The sequence below is a fragment of the Lethenteron reissneri genome, chromosome 48, assembly GCF_015708825.2.
Source record: "Lethenteron reissneri isolate LAM-NWPU_2019-01 chromosome 48, ASM1570882v1, whole genome shotgun sequence".
Taxonomy (NCBI): Eukaryota; Metazoa; Chordata; class Hyperoartia; order Petromyzontiformes; family Petromyzontidae; genus Lethenteron; species Lethenteron reissneri.
Window position 1 is genome coordinate 5603873 of NC_083826.1, and position 17653 is coordinate 5621525.

The 17653-nt window shown below is 54.9% G+C and overlaps 1 protein-coding gene across 1 annotated transcript in view; it reads right to left on the minus strand.

Moving 5' to 3' along the window:
• The window catches only part of LOC133354712 (superkiller complex protein 2-like), a 29010-nt gene extending 11973 nt beyond the window's left edge, over positions 1-17037 (minus strand). The window contains exons 1-15 of the mRNA XM_061571764.1: positions 17029-17037; positions 16867-16921; positions 16005-16180; positions 14957-15001; positions 14182-14327; positions 12320-12466; positions 11049-11133; positions 10361-10467; positions 9043-9286; positions 7484-7696; positions 7190-7300; positions 5446-5557; positions 2943-3061; positions 1735-1872; positions 528-770 (exon numbers count right to left, since the gene is read on the minus strand). Coding sequence (XP_061427748.1) covers positions 528-770; positions 1735-1872; positions 2943-3061; positions 5446-5557; positions 7190-7300; positions 7484-7696; positions 9043-9286; positions 10361-10467; positions 11049-11133; positions 12320-12466; positions 14182-14327; positions 14957-15001; positions 16005-16180; positions 16867-16921; positions 17029-17037 — 1950 coding nt within the window. The remainder of the gene's footprint in view (positions 1-527; positions 771-1734; positions 1873-2942; positions 3062-5445; positions 5558-7189; positions 7301-7483; positions 7697-9042; positions 9287-10360; positions 10468-11048; positions 11134-12319; positions 12467-14181; positions 14328-14956; positions 15002-16004; positions 16181-16866; positions 16922-17028) is intronic.
• Between the last annotated feature and the right edge of the window lie 616 nt (positions 17038-17653).

A 17653-nucleotide genomic window follows, 5' to 3' on the forward strand; every position in this document is an offset into this window, starting at 1 on the left:
AATAAATATTCTGCGCGGTCGGCTCGGTCCACAGTGGGGATCGGCGGCGCAGCGGTTAGCGCACCGCGCTACGAACCCGGCGACCTACCGCCTGCACCACCCCCCAAACCAGAGGTCGCAACCGGGTACCCGATACCCGTACCCTACCCGATACCCGGTTACCCGTACCCAGCCGGGTACGGGTACCCATTTGCGACCCTGGTGCGGCCGGGTACGGGTACGGGTAGACCGTGAGTCACTGATGAGTAACTGTTTGTCACTCATTTCCCAACGTCTTGTCTCTTCTCACAATTCAAGTTCCTAGAATCATCCCACCCGCGCCTGCAACATGGTTTCATCCCAGAGGTCGGAATCGGGTACCCGATACCTGTACCCTACCCGATACCCGGCCTGGTACGGGTAGCCGGGTATCGGGTAGGGTACGGGTACGGGTACCCGTTTGCGACCCTGGTGCGGCCGGGTATGGGTAAGGAATCAAAACCCGTTTGCGACCTCTGCCCCAAACCCCGACCCCCCCAGGGCGGCACCTGCAGCAGCACGGCGAGCGAGTTGGGCGCGCGGGACGAGTTGGCGACCACCACGCGGCCCGGCAAGAGGGCGCGGGCGCCGGCGGGGGTGGCGGCGGCGCCGCGCAGCGCCTCGCAGCGCAGCTCCACGAACTGGCGGGCGCAAGCGTGGTACTCGGGCAGGTCCGACAGCTGGCCCGAGCAGTCGGCCTCCGCCATCCCAGAGAGACGCGCGGAGAGGTGCCGCACCCTGTGCTCGTGCTCCTGTGTGCGGCGGCGGGGGGTGGTGGAGGGGGCGTGGGAGGGGCAGGGAATGGAGGGGAGTAGAGGGAGGGGTGGTCACAGTCGCTTTGTGAGTGTCGCTGCCCCCTTGTGGTCTCTTGATAATCATTCACATGAGACATGCACACGTAGTCTACACGTCAGAGGTCGCAACCGGGTACCCGATACCCGTACCCTACCCGATACTCGGCTACCCGTACCTGGCCGGGTACGGGTATCCGTTTGCGACCCTGGTGCGGCCGGGTACGGGTAGGCCGTGAGTCACCGGTGAGTAACCGTTTGTCACTCATATCGGGTAGGGTACGGGTAGTGTACGGGTACCCGTATCCGGCCGGGTACGGGAAAGGAATCAAAACCCGTTTGTGACTTCTGCTACACGTACTATACGCTCGTTATCCACACACGTGCTCTACACATGCTCCACATGTAACTCCACATACGTGCTCCACACTGCGCTACGAACCCGGCGACCCGAGTTCGATTCCTGCTCACGACCAACACCAGTGACGATTATCTGAACCATTCCTGGGCCTCCCCTAGGTCGACTCAGCCCTTAAATGTGTACCCGGTGCGGTGTGATAACACATCGCCATTGGCGAGGCGGCCGGAGGTGGTGCTGGCCACCCACCCCTCCGTGTGCCGTTCAGCCTTCATAGGTGCTACTCGCTAATAAGGCTATAGGGGCGATCTTTCTCTTCTCATGTATGTATGTTGAACTTCTTTCGCATCGTACGTAGCCAACCGTGCAAATCGGAGGTGTGTGCATGTGTGCCTGTGAATCAGTCTACCCATGGCACCTGGGTCTGTCCTGTGACCTCCTGCCAGCGGGCGTTCGACACCTCACGTGGCCTTAAAGTGCACATAGCCTGGCACAAGCGCCGCGGTGACGTCACCGCCATTCGGTGGCGAATGGCGGTTGTTGTTGTTGTTGTGGCGGTTGTTGAACCTTGGCGTCCTTGCGCGTGTGGAACTCGGAGAAGCTCCTCTTCATCATGTCCTCCACGCGGATCGCCTCCACGCGCAGCAGGTTCAGGATCATGGTGTACGTGAGGCGGAACTGAGACTCCAACTTCGTGGGCTTGCCCTGTACAAACAGACACAAAAAACGTGCGCAAACTATTTTAAAACTACATATTTTTTATTTCACCACAAGCGACCTTGACATCACAAATGATAGCTCAACGAAGCGCCTTATCACCACGTGGAAATTTATAGCAGTCAAATACTCTAAACGCATAGAGATGATTCTAAATGTGGAGGGAAAAACCGGAGGACCCAGAGAAATATCCACGCAACCACAGGGAGAGAGAGAGACACGCAAACTCCAAATATACAGCAGCAGGAGTCAGGGTTGGGATCGAACCCACGACCTCCTGTATACCAGGCGAGGAAGTTAACATCTCCTAGCCACCGTGATGATGATGAGAGAGACGCAAACTCCAAATATACAGCAGGCGTCAGGGTCGGGATCGAACCCACAACCTCCTGTATACCAGGCGAGGAAGTTAACATCTCCTAGCCACCGTGATGATGATGAGAGAGAGAGACACGCAAACTCCAAATATACAGCAGACGTCAGGGTCGGGATCGAACCCACAACCTCCTGTATACCAGGCGAGGTAGTTAACATCTGGCCACCGTGACAATGATGAGAGAGAGACACGCAAACTCCAAATATACAGCAGGCGTCAGGGTGGGGATCGAACCAACAACCTCCTGTATACCAGGCGAGGAAGTTAACATCTCCTAGCCACCGTGATGATGATGAGAGAGAGAGACGCAAACTCCAAATATACAGCAGGCGTCAGGGTCAGGATCGAACCCACAACCTCCTGTATACCAGGCGAGGAAGTTAACATCTCCTAGCCACCGTGATGATGATGAGAGAGAGAGACACGCAAACTCCAAATATACAACAGGCGTCAGGGTCGGGATAGAACCCACAACCTCCTGTATACCAGGCGAGGTAGTTAACATCTCCTAGCCACCGTGATAATGATGAGAGAGAGACATGCAAACTCCAAATATACAGCAGGCGTCAGGGTCGGGATCGAACCCACAACCTCCTGTATACCAGGCGAGGTAGTTAACATCTCCTAGCCACCGCATCGCCCACCTACAGCAGAGGGGGGCGGTGGCAGCACCAGCGCTCACCAGCATCATCTTGTGCAGGTCGGACATCTCCGGCACGCCCATCTTGCACAGGATGATCACCATGCCCGTGGTGTCGAGTCCGCGTCTGCCCGCGCGCCCCGCCATCTGGATGTACTCTCCTGGGGGAGGGGAGGCAGGACGGGCACGGGCTCGAGGATTAATTTAAAAAAATATATATGTATAAACGGGGTCAAAGGGTAACGAAACAGACCAAGGAGGGCAGCCACAGGTGAAAGGGCTGGCAAGTTGTGGGGTGGGGAGGGGGCAAATACGGAGCAGTGGGGGTCAGGGCGTGATGAGGCAGCGCGTCCAGACCCCCGCTGCTCCCCTCGACATTCCCGAAACCATTTAATTCAAGATCAAGAGAGAGGAGCGCTGATCTCCTCTTGACAAATCCGCGCCAGAGCTGGAAATCCCACATTCACACAGCTGGGGGTGAATGTGTCCGTGAAGAGACAGCACCGTTGACCTTCCACAAACGTGGTTCCCATTCTCTTCAACACAGAGGGAAGACAGGCCGAGTTAATCCCACACTCCCGCACCTCCGATTAGCACGGTCGGCTACGTACGGCGCGACAGAAGTTAACACGCGCACACGCGTACGACATACGTATGTTACGGGCGGCCGGATAGTTCGTGGGAGGTGCGCATGGCAGACACCGTTGGAACGCTGGGTCGAGATCTGGGGTCTTCACCGCCCGCCCGGCTGTGGTGAAACTGCACTCCGGTTTTTTTTCCCTCCGCATTTACAAACATGCGTTTAAGACTATTGAGATGAATTTGCTGCTATAAATGCCCAAACGATAAGCCACTTTTGATTTAAAGCTTTCGTGACTGCAGGGATTCATATTCTTGGTTTTTTTCGGTAAAGTCACGTAGAAGGGAAATAATAAAATAATATAAATATAAAGCAATAAAAATTATCACGACATTTCCACTGCAACACAAGCAAATCATCATCAGGTGTGAAATCCACAGCAAGAAAATTGAAAAAATTAACCCGTAAAAACAAAGTTTTTCACTCTAAATCCTTTATATGCGTGGCGGCTAGAGTCCTCTCGTCCTCTGGCTTGAGATGGCTGCCACCTATGGGTCAGATGATTGTTTGCAGTATTAAACAATTGGTAATTAAATATTTAATTTGTTTTCCCTAAACAGTGTAAAATTTTAGAAAAAAAATTTCACGAACATTAATTGTCTCGCACAACGAGTCTGTGTGCAAAATGTCAGCTCGATTGGATCACGGGAAGTGGGTTAAAAAACGACCGAAAGGTTTACAAGGTCGTAAGCAAGCAAGCAAGCGAACTTAATATAAAGGATTTAAAAAGTGGCAGTTTTTCCTGACGTCAGCACCAAGGACAGCGATTTGGCAGTTTGTTGAGCTATCATTTGTGGCCAGGTCGCTTGTGAACAATTCGCTAGTACCTCAGTGGGCTCTGCCTGGTAGGATGGGGATGGTTTCGTTTGATTTGTGTGCGTTTGGGCGATTTGTTTACATTTCTCGTACTCTGCACTCGTGTTTTTGTACTGTCTGTTGTTGTAACGTTGTTAACCGCCCCGACATCTGTGAAAACGAGCTTCATAGCTCATCGGATTCCTCCAGTTATAAATAAATATTCGGATTCTTATTCCCAAGTCAAGAGGACTTGGCGCTCTGAGTCCCAGCCAACAAATGACCGCATCAGAAAAAGACATCCGCCACCGTGTCACGTTTAGTTTCGCCATTCAGGTGTTCACGAATCCCTATAACTTTAGTAATAGCTATTTTAGCTCGCTATGTTTTATTTGACCAGGTAATCCCCACTAAGCTATAAAGCTCTTTTTCAGAAGCGACCCGGCCACAACTGATAGCTCAATGAAGTTGGCTTCTAATCACGTGGAAATCTATAGCGGTCAAATACTCTGAAAAGCTAGATTCTAATCCACGCGACCAAGGGGAGAACGTGCAAAACTCTGAATACATATAGGTGTCAGGGTTGGGATCGAACCCACGACCATCCGTATACCAGGCGAGGGAGAAAACATCTCCTAGCCACCATGGTGCCTCAAAGAGAGATGATAGGCCGTGTCAATCCCAAACTCCCGCACCTCCGATTAGCACAGTTGGCTACAGCATCGAGTGTTGCCCCCTCGCACGTGGGGTTTTGTGTACTCAAAGTGTCCCATAATGCTTAGGCTACGTAGACGGCACAGGTGGAGAGTCCACGTCTCTTGCTGTGCCGCCTTCTGCCAGGCGAGCCGGGGTAACGGCTCCTCCTCGACGCCCACGGCGGAGGTGGGGGGAAGGGAATTTCACACAACATCCCCGTGCAATCATCCAACAACCCTCGCCACCGCTGCCTCCACACCACTTCAGGACTACGAGCGGCCACGTGCGTGACCACGACCGCCACCACCGTCACCGTCACCACCGCCACCGCCACCGCCACAGCGACCGCCACAGCCACCGCCACCGCCACCGCCACCGCCTGCCCGGCCAAGTGCATGAATCGTGTGCCGGTACCCGGGGAGAGGTCTCGGAAGTTGGTGCCGTCGTGCTTGCGGATCGAGTCGAAGACCACGGTGCGGGCCGGCATGTTCACGCCCATCGCAAACGTCTCCGTGGCGAACAGCACCTGCGCGGCAAACCACACAAGCGCCCGCCCCGTCGTCATATCACATCGCCCTCCCATCATATCACATCGCCCGCCCCGTCGTCATCTCACATCGCCCTCCCATCATATCACATCGCCCACACCATCGTCATATCACATCGCCCTCCCATCATCTCACATCGCCTGCCCCATCATATCACATCGCCCTCCCATCATCTCACATCGCCTGCCCCATCATATCACATCGCCCACACCATCGTCATATCACATCGCCCTCCCATCATATCACATCGCCCACACCATCATCATCTCACATCGCCCTCCCCATCATCTCACATCGCCCACCCCGTCGTCATATCACATCGCCCTCCCCATCATCTCACATCGCCCTCCCATCATCTCACATCGCCCTCCCATCATCTCACATCGCCCTCCCATCATCTCACATCGCCCACACCATCGTCATATCACATCGCCCACCCCATCATATCACATCGCCCACCCCGTCCTCATATCACATCGCCCTCCCATCATCTCACATCGCCCTCCCCATCATCTCACATCGCCCACCCCGTCGTCATATCACATCGCCCTCCCATCATCTCACATCGCCCGCCCCGTCATCTCACATCGCCCTCCCATCATATCACATCGCCCACACCATCGTCATATCACATCGCCCTCCCATCATCTCACATCGCCTGCCCCATCATATCACATCGCCCTCCCATCATCTCACATCGCCTGCCCCATCATATCACATCGCCCTCCCATCATCTCACATCGCCTGCCCCATCATATCACATCGCCCTCCCATCATCTCACATCGCCCTCCCATCATCTCACATCGCCTGCCCCATCATATCACATCGCTCTCCCATCATCTCACATCGCCCTCCCCATTATCTCACATCGCCTCCCCGTCGTCATCTCACATCGCCCTCCCCATCATCTCACATCGCCCTCCCATCATCTCACATCGCCTGCCCCATCATATCACATCGCCCTCCCATCATCTCACATCGCCCTCCCCATCATCTCACATCGCCTCCCCGTCGTCATATCACATCGCCCTCCCATCATATCACATCGCCCTCCCATCATCTCACATCGCCTCCCCGTCGTCATCTCACATCGCCCTCCCCATCATCTCACATCGCCTGCCCCATCATCTCACATCGCCCTCCCATCATCTCACATTGCCCTCCCATCATCTCACATCACCCTCCCCATCGTCTCACATCACCCGCCCTAATAAAAGGGTTTTTCCCCTTTTTTCTGGCAACAAAACTGAAACCTTTTTACAAGGATTCATGTCTGCATTAACCACAATACCTGCAGTGAAATGCAAACAAAAAACACACACCGATAATATATAATGCATTGTCCTTGAAACTGATTGGTCCACACCAAGGGACGGCTTTCTATTGAGCCTCGACCCAATTGGTGCTTGACCAGAGGACGCCAAAAGGCGTCCACAGCTCAAAGACAATGCACTATCAAAGTAATGAGGGCTCGGGGTGATCATCTACATCATTGGACCTCCTTTGCCAGTACCAAAGTACAATAATAAGGTTTATCCCCTTTTTTCTCGCAACAAAACTGAAACCGCCCTCCCGTCATCTCACATCGCCCGCCCCGTCGTCACGGCACCTTGACGAGTCCCCGCGAGAACAGCATCTCCACCACCTCCTTGAGGATGGGCAGGATGCCGCTGTGATGCACTCCGACGCCTCTCTTCAGCAGCATCTCCATCTGCAGCACCTGCAAGCGCGGTGGTGGTGGGGGGGGGGGGGTGGGAGGGGGGTTGCACCACATTACTCGCTGGGGGACTCGCCGTCTGGAACGTCGTCATCGTCATCGTCGTCATTGTTTTTGTCGTCGTCCCTATGTTGCTGCTGCTGCTGCTGCACGGTCGCTCTGCAGCAGCAGTTCCACTCCCCCCACCTGCGGCAGGCTGCGGTCGGTGCCCTTGAGGCGGGAGATGCACTTGCGGAAGAAGACGTGGATCTCGCTCTGCTCGGCGGCGGTGGTGAGCGCCAGCGTGGTGAGGCCCGACGCCGTCTCGTCGCAGCGGTTGCGCGAGAACGTGAACGCCACCACGGGCAGCTGGTCCCGCCGCCGCAGGCTGTCCAGCAGCGACAGCCACACGCCCTTGTCCTGCGGGAACAGCGCGCAGGCGGAGGTGGCGGCCGGTGCAGTGGTGGTGGTGACCTTCATAGGTGCGACTCGCTAACAGCACTTGCCCCAACAGTCTGTGGAGGCTATACGGGGCATCTTTGTCTGTCTCTTTGTGGTGGTGGTGATGGAGACAGTGGTGGCAGCGGTGATGGTGGTAGTGGAGGTGGTGGTAGCAGAGACAGTGGTGGTGGTGGTAGAGGTGGTCGTGGTAGAGGTGGTAGAGGTGGTGGTGGAGGTGGTGGTGGTGGTGGTAGAGATGGTAGTGGTGGTGGTGGTAGAGGTGGTCGTGGTAGAAACGGTGGTGGTAGAGGTGGTGGTGGTGGTAGAGGTGGTGGTAGAGGTGGTCGTGGTAGAGACGGTGGTGGTAGAGGTGGTGGTGGTAGAGCGGGTGGTGGTGGTGGTGGAAGAGGTGGTGGTAGCAGAGACGGTGGTGGTGGTGGTGGTGCTAGTGTGATGAAACTGGTGAAGCCAGAGGAAACCCATGCAAGAAGAGGGGGCATCATATACAAACTCCCACACAGCAAAAGGTGATCGGGGCTGGAATCGAACCCAGGTGATTCTCGCTGCTGTGAGGCACAGCCATTAGTTACCACTGCGACATGAACTCTAAATTCAACGGAGCCGGCCTCGAATCGCCGTCATCATCACCATAATCGTCACCATCATCACAATCGACATCAACATCGTCGTTGTCATCACAATCATCATCGCCATCGGCGTCATCATCGCCATCATCAAAATCACCGTCATCATCACAATCTTTATCACCATCGTCGTCATCATCACAATCATCATCGCCATCGTCATCATAATCATCATCACCATAATCGTCATCATCGTCATCACGATCAACACAATCGACATCACCATCGTCGTCGTCGTCACAATCATCACAATTATCATCGCCATCATAATCATCATCACCATAATCGTCATCATCATAATCACTGTCATCATCACAATCTTTATCACCATCGTCGTCATCATCACAATCATCACAATTATCATCGCCATCATCATCATAATCATCATCACCATAATCGTCATCATCGTCATCACCATCATCACAATCACCATCACCATCGCCGTCATCGTCATCATCACAATCATCATCGCCATTGGCATCATCACAGCCATCATCATCACCATCATCATCACAATCATCATCGCCACTATCGTCATCACAGCCATCATCATCATCATCACAATCATCATCGCCATTGGCGTCATCACAGCCATCATCATCACCATCATCATCACAATCATCATCACCACTATCGTCATCATCGCCATCACAACCACCGCCGCCACGGCCGTCCGCGCACCTGCTTGGGCCCGCCGCCTTGCACGGGCTGCTTGGCCCCGAAGCTCTGCGCGTGCTTGCTCGTGCGCTCGCGCTTCGCCTCGACGGCGTCCGCGTGTGCCCGCGTCGCGAACGTCCCCGCCGAGTTGAGCAGCAGGAAGAGCTCCCCCTGCGTCTTCTGGCTGTTGCCCGTGTACAGGAAGTGCTCCAGGGGCACCGGCCGCTTGGCCGTGCTCACCACGTAAACCTTCTTGCGCTTGGTGCGGCTGCGCGGTAGAGGCAGCGATTGCAGCAGAGACGGCGGAGACAGCGGCGGTGGCGGAGATGGTGATGGCAGAAGGCAGAAGTGGCAAAGGCAGCAGAGATGGCGGAGACAGTGGCGGTGGCGGAGATGGCGGTGGCAGAGGCAGCGATGGCAGCAGAGACGGCGGAGACGGCGGTGGTGGCAGAGGCAGCGATAGCAGCAGAGACGGCGGAGACAGCGGCGGTGGCGGAGATGGCGGTGGCAGAGGCAGCGAAGGCAGCAGAGACGGCGGAGACAGCGGCGGTGGCGGTGACAGAGGCAGCGATAGCAGCAGAGACGGCGGAGACGGCGGCGGTGGCGGAGATGGCGGTGGCAGAGGCAGCGAAGGCAGCAGAGACGGCGGAGACAGCGGCGGTGGCGGTGACAGAGGCAGCGATAGCAGCAGAGACGGCGGAGACGGCGGCGGTGGCGGAGATGGCGGTGGCAGAGGCAGCGAAGGCAGCAGAGACGGCGGAGACAGCGGCGGTGGCAGAGGCAGCGATAGCAGCAGAGACGGCGGAGACAGCGGCGGTGGCGGAGATGGAGGTGGCAGAGGCAGCGAAGGCAGCAGAGACGGCGAAGATGGCGGCGGTGGCGGTGGTGGAGATGGCGGTGGCAGAAGCAGCGATGGCACAGCAGTGGCAGAGCGGTGGGAGAGAGAGCGGTGGCACAGCGAAGGCAGTGACAGTATCAGTCTTAATTCTAGATTTGAAGCTTTCGTGACTGCAAGGAATTTATACTCTTAGCTTTTTCGGTAAAGTCACGTAGGTAAAAAATTTAAATTTAAATTAATAAAAATCTGGCTGTGACGGTCCCACCTGATGACGGAGACTTGTGTTGCCTCCGAAACGTCGTGATTTTTTATTATTTTATTTCTATTATTACTTTTATTAATTTTTATTTCATTTTTTACCTACGTGACTTTACCGAAAAAGCTAAGAGTATCAGTCTTAAGCCAATGGGGGGGGGGGGGTGGGGGGTGGGAGGAAAGCAGCGATGATTGCTGCCACAGAGAAGGCCGACCGATTCGGATTGCGAGCCTCAAGTCACTCCTCACCCGATCCAATCGGCAAACTCCAGCGTGTTGGGGACGGTGGCGCTCAGCAGGATGAGGTTGACATGTTCCGGCAGCATGATGAGCACTTCCTCCCACACCACGCCTCTCTGCGCACATCGTTAACGCCGCCGTCGTTAACGTCGACGTTAACGTCATCAAGGTCGTCGTCAACATCGTCGTTAACGTCGTCGTTAACGTTGACATCATCAACGTCGTCAACCGGAGGCATTGTAATGTCGCTCCACATCGTCATCGCCATTGTCATCGCAATCATCACCATCTTCATCACTATCATCACCGTCATCATCATCACCATCATCATCGTCATCACCGCCATCACCACCGTCATCACCGCCATCACCATCATCACCGCCATCACCGCCATCACCACCGTCATCACCACCGTCATCACCACCATCACCACCGCCGTCACCACCGTCACCACCGTCACCACCGTCATCACCGTCATCACCGTCATCACCGTCATCATCACCGTCGTCATCAACACCGTTATCACCATCGTCACCACCATCACCGCCGTCATCACCATCATCATCATCACCATCATCACCACCATCACTGCCATCATCACCATCATCACCACCATCACTGCCATCATCACCATCATCACCACCATCACTGCCATCATCACCATCATCACCATCGTTATAATCCATCAGCCACTCACCTCAGCGTCGTTAACGTAGTGAACCTCATCAAAGATCACCCACTCCAGGTCGCGGATCACGTCCGAGCCATTGTACAGCATGGAGCTGTAACGGCAACAGCAGCAGCAGCAGCAGCAATTGAGAACAGCAACAGAAGCAGCAGCAGCAACAGTAAAGAGAAGCAACTGTAGCGAACGTAGCAGCAACAGCAGTTGCAGCTGGCACCGGCAAAACTTTCAAGCAAATTTTTTTTATCTTTATTATTAAGAACAGGGCTGTCGGAAAGACAGCGTCCGAATGACAGCCCTGTTCTTCACCTGAGGACGGCTGCTTGCGTTGTGGCCGAAACGTCGTGAGAATTATTTTATTATGTTTAATTTTTATTATTTTATTATTTCCCTTCTACGTGACTTTAAGAACCAAGAAGATGAATCCCTGCAGTCACGAAAGCTTTAAATCTGTGTAGCTCTCTTTCATGAGTGACCTGGCCACAGATGGAAGCTCAAACGAGTGGATTATCGCGTGGAAATTCATAGCAGCCAAATGCTCGAAACGCGTGATGTTGATTCTAAATGTTGGGTGTAAAACCGAAAAGAAAAAGATGAGCAAACTCCAAATATACAGACGTCAGGGTCGGGATCGAACCCACGATTTCCTGTATACCAGGTGAGGTAGGTAACATCTCGCCGCTTGTGACAACAGATGGCACAAGTGATCTGATGAGATTCCGAAATCCATCCTCTTATCCGCACCCTCCTTCGCGGAGCAGAGGAGTAAAAAATGACAAGTGGTGGCAAAGTCAAATTCACCCTGTAATGCGCGTTTTATCTTCCTATATCCAGGAGCCATCTTCCCGGATAATAGGATCCGCAAACCGTGCCCCACGGCCTTCCCACATGAATATGGCTAAAAGGGAGCTTTCCTGCAATCTCAATGTGAGTGTTCGAGTGAGCGAGCAAGCAAGTGGGCGAGCGTGCATGCGAGCATGTGAGCAAATGAGTCGGTGAGCGCATGAAAGGGCGAGCGGGTGGGAGAATGAACGATGGAGTGAGCGAGCGTGCGACCACGTGAGCTAATGAGTCGGTGTGCGAATCAAAGAGTCAACGGATGCAGCGAGCGAACGGATGAGCGTGCGAAAATGTGAGCGAATGAGTCAGTGACTGAATGAAAGGGCAAGCGAGTGAACGACGGAGCGGCGGGCGAGCGAGCGAATCGTCTCGTGAGTAACCGCACGAGCGAGTGAGCGAGCGATTCGCGCGGGCAGGCGGGCGGGCGGTCGAGGGGGTCGCACCGCAGGATCTCGGTGGTCATGATGAGGCAGGAGGCCTCGGGGTGCAGCTGCACGTCTCCCGTGAGGAGCCCCACGTCCTTGAACGTCGCCTTGAAGTCGCGGAACTTCTGGTTGGACAGCGCCTTGATTGGCGACGTGTAGATGGTCCTGCGACACCAAGGGACGGACGGGGACAGAAAACACGCGTGACGTGGACACCAGCGAGCGCTTTTCCGGGGCCTATTCGGAATCAGTTTCTTTACCAATCCTGGAAGAATGCAATGAGCTACAAAGCTATTTTTCACATTGTCTCGTAGGGGCACCGGGGGTTGTATGTACGGATGTATAATGAACTTCTTCCGCACCGTACGTAGCCAACTATGCGAATCGGAGGCGCGGGGTTAGTCAATTACATCAACAAACAAACCCAACGACGCTTGAGTGCAAGATAGAGAAAAAGTCGTTCTTCAATGCACGTGGATCACAAGGCACACACAGCACAAAAAACAAAGATCCCCTGTATAGCCTGAACAGACTTTTGGGGCAAGTGCTGTTAGCGAGCACCTATGAAGGCCGGCACGGCACACGAGGGGGTGGGTGGCCAGCACCACGCCTGGCCGCCATTGTCTCCCCAGTAGCGGTGTTAACACACTGCACAAGGTACTCATTTGAGGCTGAGACAACCCAAAGGAGGCCCAGAAACGGCTCAGATAATCTTCACTGGTGTTGTTCTTGAGCGAGAATTGTACCCGGGTCGCCGGATTCGTAGTGCAGCTCGCTAACCGCTACACTACCGCTCCCCAGACATAGCACACACACTCACCCACACACCCACTCGCACACCCAAACACACTCACCCACTTCACACACTCACCCATTCACACACTCGTCCGCTCACCCGCTCTCCACCAACTTCACACATTCATCCGCTCGCACACACTTACCCACTCAACACTCTCTGCAGAACAGGGCGGGGAGAGAGGGGGGAGCACAGACAAACAGACAAAATTCTGCACAGCTCATCGCCCGGATCGGGAATCGAACCCAGGGGTCCCTTGTTGTTTCCCGCATGGAGCGGGTGCTGCTCCAGCAATGAGAAATGATAGGAGTTGTTGCCAGATAAAAGGGTAAAAAACCGATTGTCATATTTGTTACTGGCAAATGAGGTCCCAATGGTGTAAATGCTTACCCGGAGCTCTCATACTCTGATGGTGCATTGTCTTTGAGTTGTGCGCCTTTTGGCGTCATCTGGTCCAACCCATGTGAGACTAGGCTCTAAGGAAAGCTGTCTCGGGTGTGGAACAATCAACTTCAAGGACAGTGCATACATTATCAGAGTTATGTTTTTTGTTTGCATTATGACTGTAGGTATTGTGGTCTATGCAAACATGACTCTTTGTAAAAAAAAAGTGTCAGTTTTGTTGCCAGATAGAAGGGTAAAAAACCAATTATAAAGTAAGGGCTTGTTCCTTGCTTTTTATTCGACGCGTGTGCAGCGATGGCACAGCCATCGATCGAGGGTCGAATTCGAACCGCGTTGTGTGATCGGCATCGCGCTCGCTGAAGGTGTTGATGCCTTCAGGGAAGTCGTGTCCTGTGTACGCAACTGCGCACAATTCTGCGAGTCACTTATGACTGCTTTGCCGTTACTTATTGCCAATTATGGACTCAGACTATTGTCCTATCATCTCATCGAGTCCCTGGCACGTAATAATATGCTACACAGTGGCAGTGAGGCTCGCAAAATGCCAATTTATTACTAATAAACCGGATTTCGATCGGATCATTGGGGGGGGCACGTGCCACCCCACCTCCCCCCCCCCCCACTGGCTCCACCAGTGCTGCTACCACTACGGCGCCGCCAGCGCCGCCGCCGCCCGTACCGCGTCATGTTGCGCTGCGACAGCGCGATGGCGTACTCGGCCACCACCGTCTTGCCGGCCGACGTGTGCGCCGCTACGAACACCGACTCGTGGTTCTCCAGCCGCAGGATCGCCTGCTTCTGAAACGTGTCCAGCTCAAAGGGCCACTGACGGGGGGAGGGAGTGGAGGGATCAGAGGAAGTAGAGGGAGTGGAGGGAGTGGAGTGAGAGAGTGGAGGGAGTGGAGGGTGGTAGTGGAGGGAGTGGAGGGTGGGAGGAAGGGAGTGGAAGGGAGTGGAGGGAGTGGAGGGAGTGGAGGGATCAGAGGGAGTAGAGGGAGTGAGTAGATGGAGAGAGTGGAGGGAGGGAGTGGAGGGAGTAGAGAGAGGGAGTGGAGGGAGTGGAGGGAGTAGAGAGAGGGAGTGGAGGGAGTGGAGGGAGTGGTGGGAGTAGAGAGAGGGAGTAGAGGGAGTGGAGGGAGTAGAGAGAGGGAGTGGAGGGAGTGGAGGGAGGGGAGGCAGGGAGTGGAGGGAGGTAGTGGTGGGAGGGAGGGTGGGAGAGAGAGAGGGTGGGAGGTGAGGGAGCGGGAGGGAGTGGAGGAAGGGGCCACAGTCGCTTTGTTAGTGTTGCTGCCCCCTTGTGGTCTCTTGCTCAATCATGCACATGGCGTATGCAAATGCACTCCACACATTGATTTACCTTCAGACTTGCGTCTATCGCCCTGGCTAGTGCTCGAGCTCGCGTTAGCGTTGTCGTGAGACGAACGGTAGACAAACAGTGCCTGCCCGCCTCTCACCTGAACGCCGGGTTTGGGCACCCGCTTGTGGAAGTCGGGCACGGGCTGTGCTCACGTCCAAGGGGATGGCCCAGCGCTCCTCCTCTTCCTTCCCCCCCCCTGCCACCACCAGGGGTGAGGGTGGTACAGCCCCCACGGCCCCGGCTTTCCCTCAGGCACGGACTCCTTTAAAGACAGAAGCCAACAGGGGAAGAAGAAGAATCGTGCACATGCGTGGTTTGCCGTGGTGGCTTATTCGTCATAAAGGGACCGCCACGGTGGCTACCTCGCCTCACGTGCCAGAGGGTCGTGGGTTCGATCCCGATCCTGACGCCTGCTGCTGTATATTTGGAGTTTGCGTGTCTCTCTCACTCTCATCATCATCACGGTGGCTAGGAGATGTTGACTACCTTGCTTGGTCTACAGGAGGTCGTGGGTTCGATCCCGACCACTTAAGTGGCGGGTGACGTCACCACGGCGCTTGTGCCAGGCTATGTGCACTTTGCCACGTCAAGTGTCGAACGCCCGCAGTCAAGAGGTCACGGGACAGACCGAGTTACCATGGGTTGACCGACTGAGATGACTGGCCGATGCACCACCACCCGTGCTCCCCCGCTGAGACAACTCTCCGCCCGGCGCTCCCCTCTATGTTGTGAGCGTCGCTTCTCCGCCCTCCGTTGTTGCTGGAGGGCGACTGCCTCCAACTGCCCAGCAGCGTCCCTTCACGAGCCTCCTCCTCCACAGAGGCCGATCTTAACACCGCCACCGCTGGTACGCGGTCATTGGCAGTCCACTCAGCTCCACTTCCTCTTGTACCACACCACTCCATCTCTTCTCTAGCCCGTGCCTACGCCCGTCTAGCTCCCACTATCCGGTCGAACAAAAACTTTTGCTTGACACAAACACGCCCACAAGCAGTTGTGTCTCTGTGCATCGTGGCACTCAAACCGCACCTGAACTCCTAGGCCTCGAGAGCTGTTGGAGCGCTTGAAGGCCGGCTTGGACGACTGCGGCGTCCGCTGCTGTCGTTTCTCTCTCCCCACCCGGGGTTGGCGCTCTCTCCTCTTGCTGGCCGCGCCGCCCTCGTCGGGTCCCTACGTTCCTCCTGCTTCTTCTTGGTCGACGCGTTTTCTTCCTCCTCCTCCTTGTCGTCGTCGTCGTCGTCGCTGGGGCCTCCCAGGTCGAACTCGTCGATGCCCTGCTGGATGGCGGCGAGGCTCACGATGCCGCGCGGGACGGGGCGATCTGAAAGCGTCGTCGGCAAGGTCGTCGAGAAGGTCACTCGAAAAGGTCATCGACAAGGTCATCGAAAGGTCATCGACAAGGTCATCGACAAGGTCATCGACAAGGTCATTGACGACATCGTCAGTTACATCAGCCACATTGGCGGTGGAGAGCACCATCGTCACCACCACAAAGCGACGTCGTAAATTCCACTGTAATATCGAAACCATGGAAATTACCGTCATCACCAAAGATCCCTCGTGTAGCCTTAACAGACCGTTGGGGCAAGTGCTGTTAGTAAGCAGCACGATGATATGGCCGGTACGGAACACGTACACGAGAGGGCGGGTGGCCAGCCACCCCAGTGGCGTTGTTACACAGTACTCCAGCTACACCTTTGAGGCCGAGCGACCTAGGGGAGGCCCAAGTCCGTTTCGGATAATCGTCACCGGTGTGTGGTGGCAGCGAGCGGCAATCGAACTCGAGTCGCCGGGTTTGTAGTGCAGCGTCATCACCAACTTCGTAAACATCGACAAAGCATCATCATTGTCATCACCACCAACACCATCGACACTAACCGATAATCACAACTGATGAGTGCGGGGGGTGGCGGTGTGGCCTAGCGGCAGCCAGCCTGCCGCTTGTCGCACAGGTTCACCGTTTCAATCTGGTCAAACAATATAAAGCTTGCAACTCAATGGCATCACCTGGTTTGTTGAACTCCATGCCTCTCTTCATCCCGGGTGGCACCTGTGAGGAGGTCTGCGAGCACAACATTGCACGGGGTCAAGAGGTCGATCGCTTGCCTCTTCTGCAAGATCACGTGCGTTCGTGAAGTCAGCATCCCGGATTTCAAGGGCCGCTCTTACAGCCTCCATCGCCGCTCCCGTCCGGCTTCCCTCTGTTTCACAGCTCTACCACTTTCACGGTCGCCGTGGTGACAAGATGTTAATTACCTCCTGGTACACAGGAGGTCGTGGGTTCATCCCGACCCTGACGCCTGCTGCATATTTGGAGTTTGCGTGTCTCTCTCTTATCATCACGGTGGCTAGGAGATGTTAACTACCTCGCCTGGTATGCAGGAGGTTGTGGGTTCGATCCCAACCCTAACGCCTGTGCTGCTGTATATTTGGAGTTTGCGTGTCTCTCTCTCTCATCATCATCACGGTGGCTAGGAGATGTTGACTACCTCGCCTGGTATGCAGGAGGTCGTGGGTTTGATCTCGACCCTGACGCCTGCTGCTGTATATTTGGAGTTGGCATGTCTGTCTCACCGTGGTGGCGTAGATTTTCTCCCGGTCCTCCGGTTTTTCCCTCCACGTTTAGAACCAACGTGCAGTTTTAGTATTTGGCTGTCAGAATTTCCACTTGATGAGACACTTCTTTGGGCTATCCTTTCTGGGTCCCTTCTGAAAGAGAGCTATAAAGCTCAGTGGGTCTTACCTGGTAAAATAAAAATAGCTTACAGTATAGCTTTAAAATGAAAAAAAATTT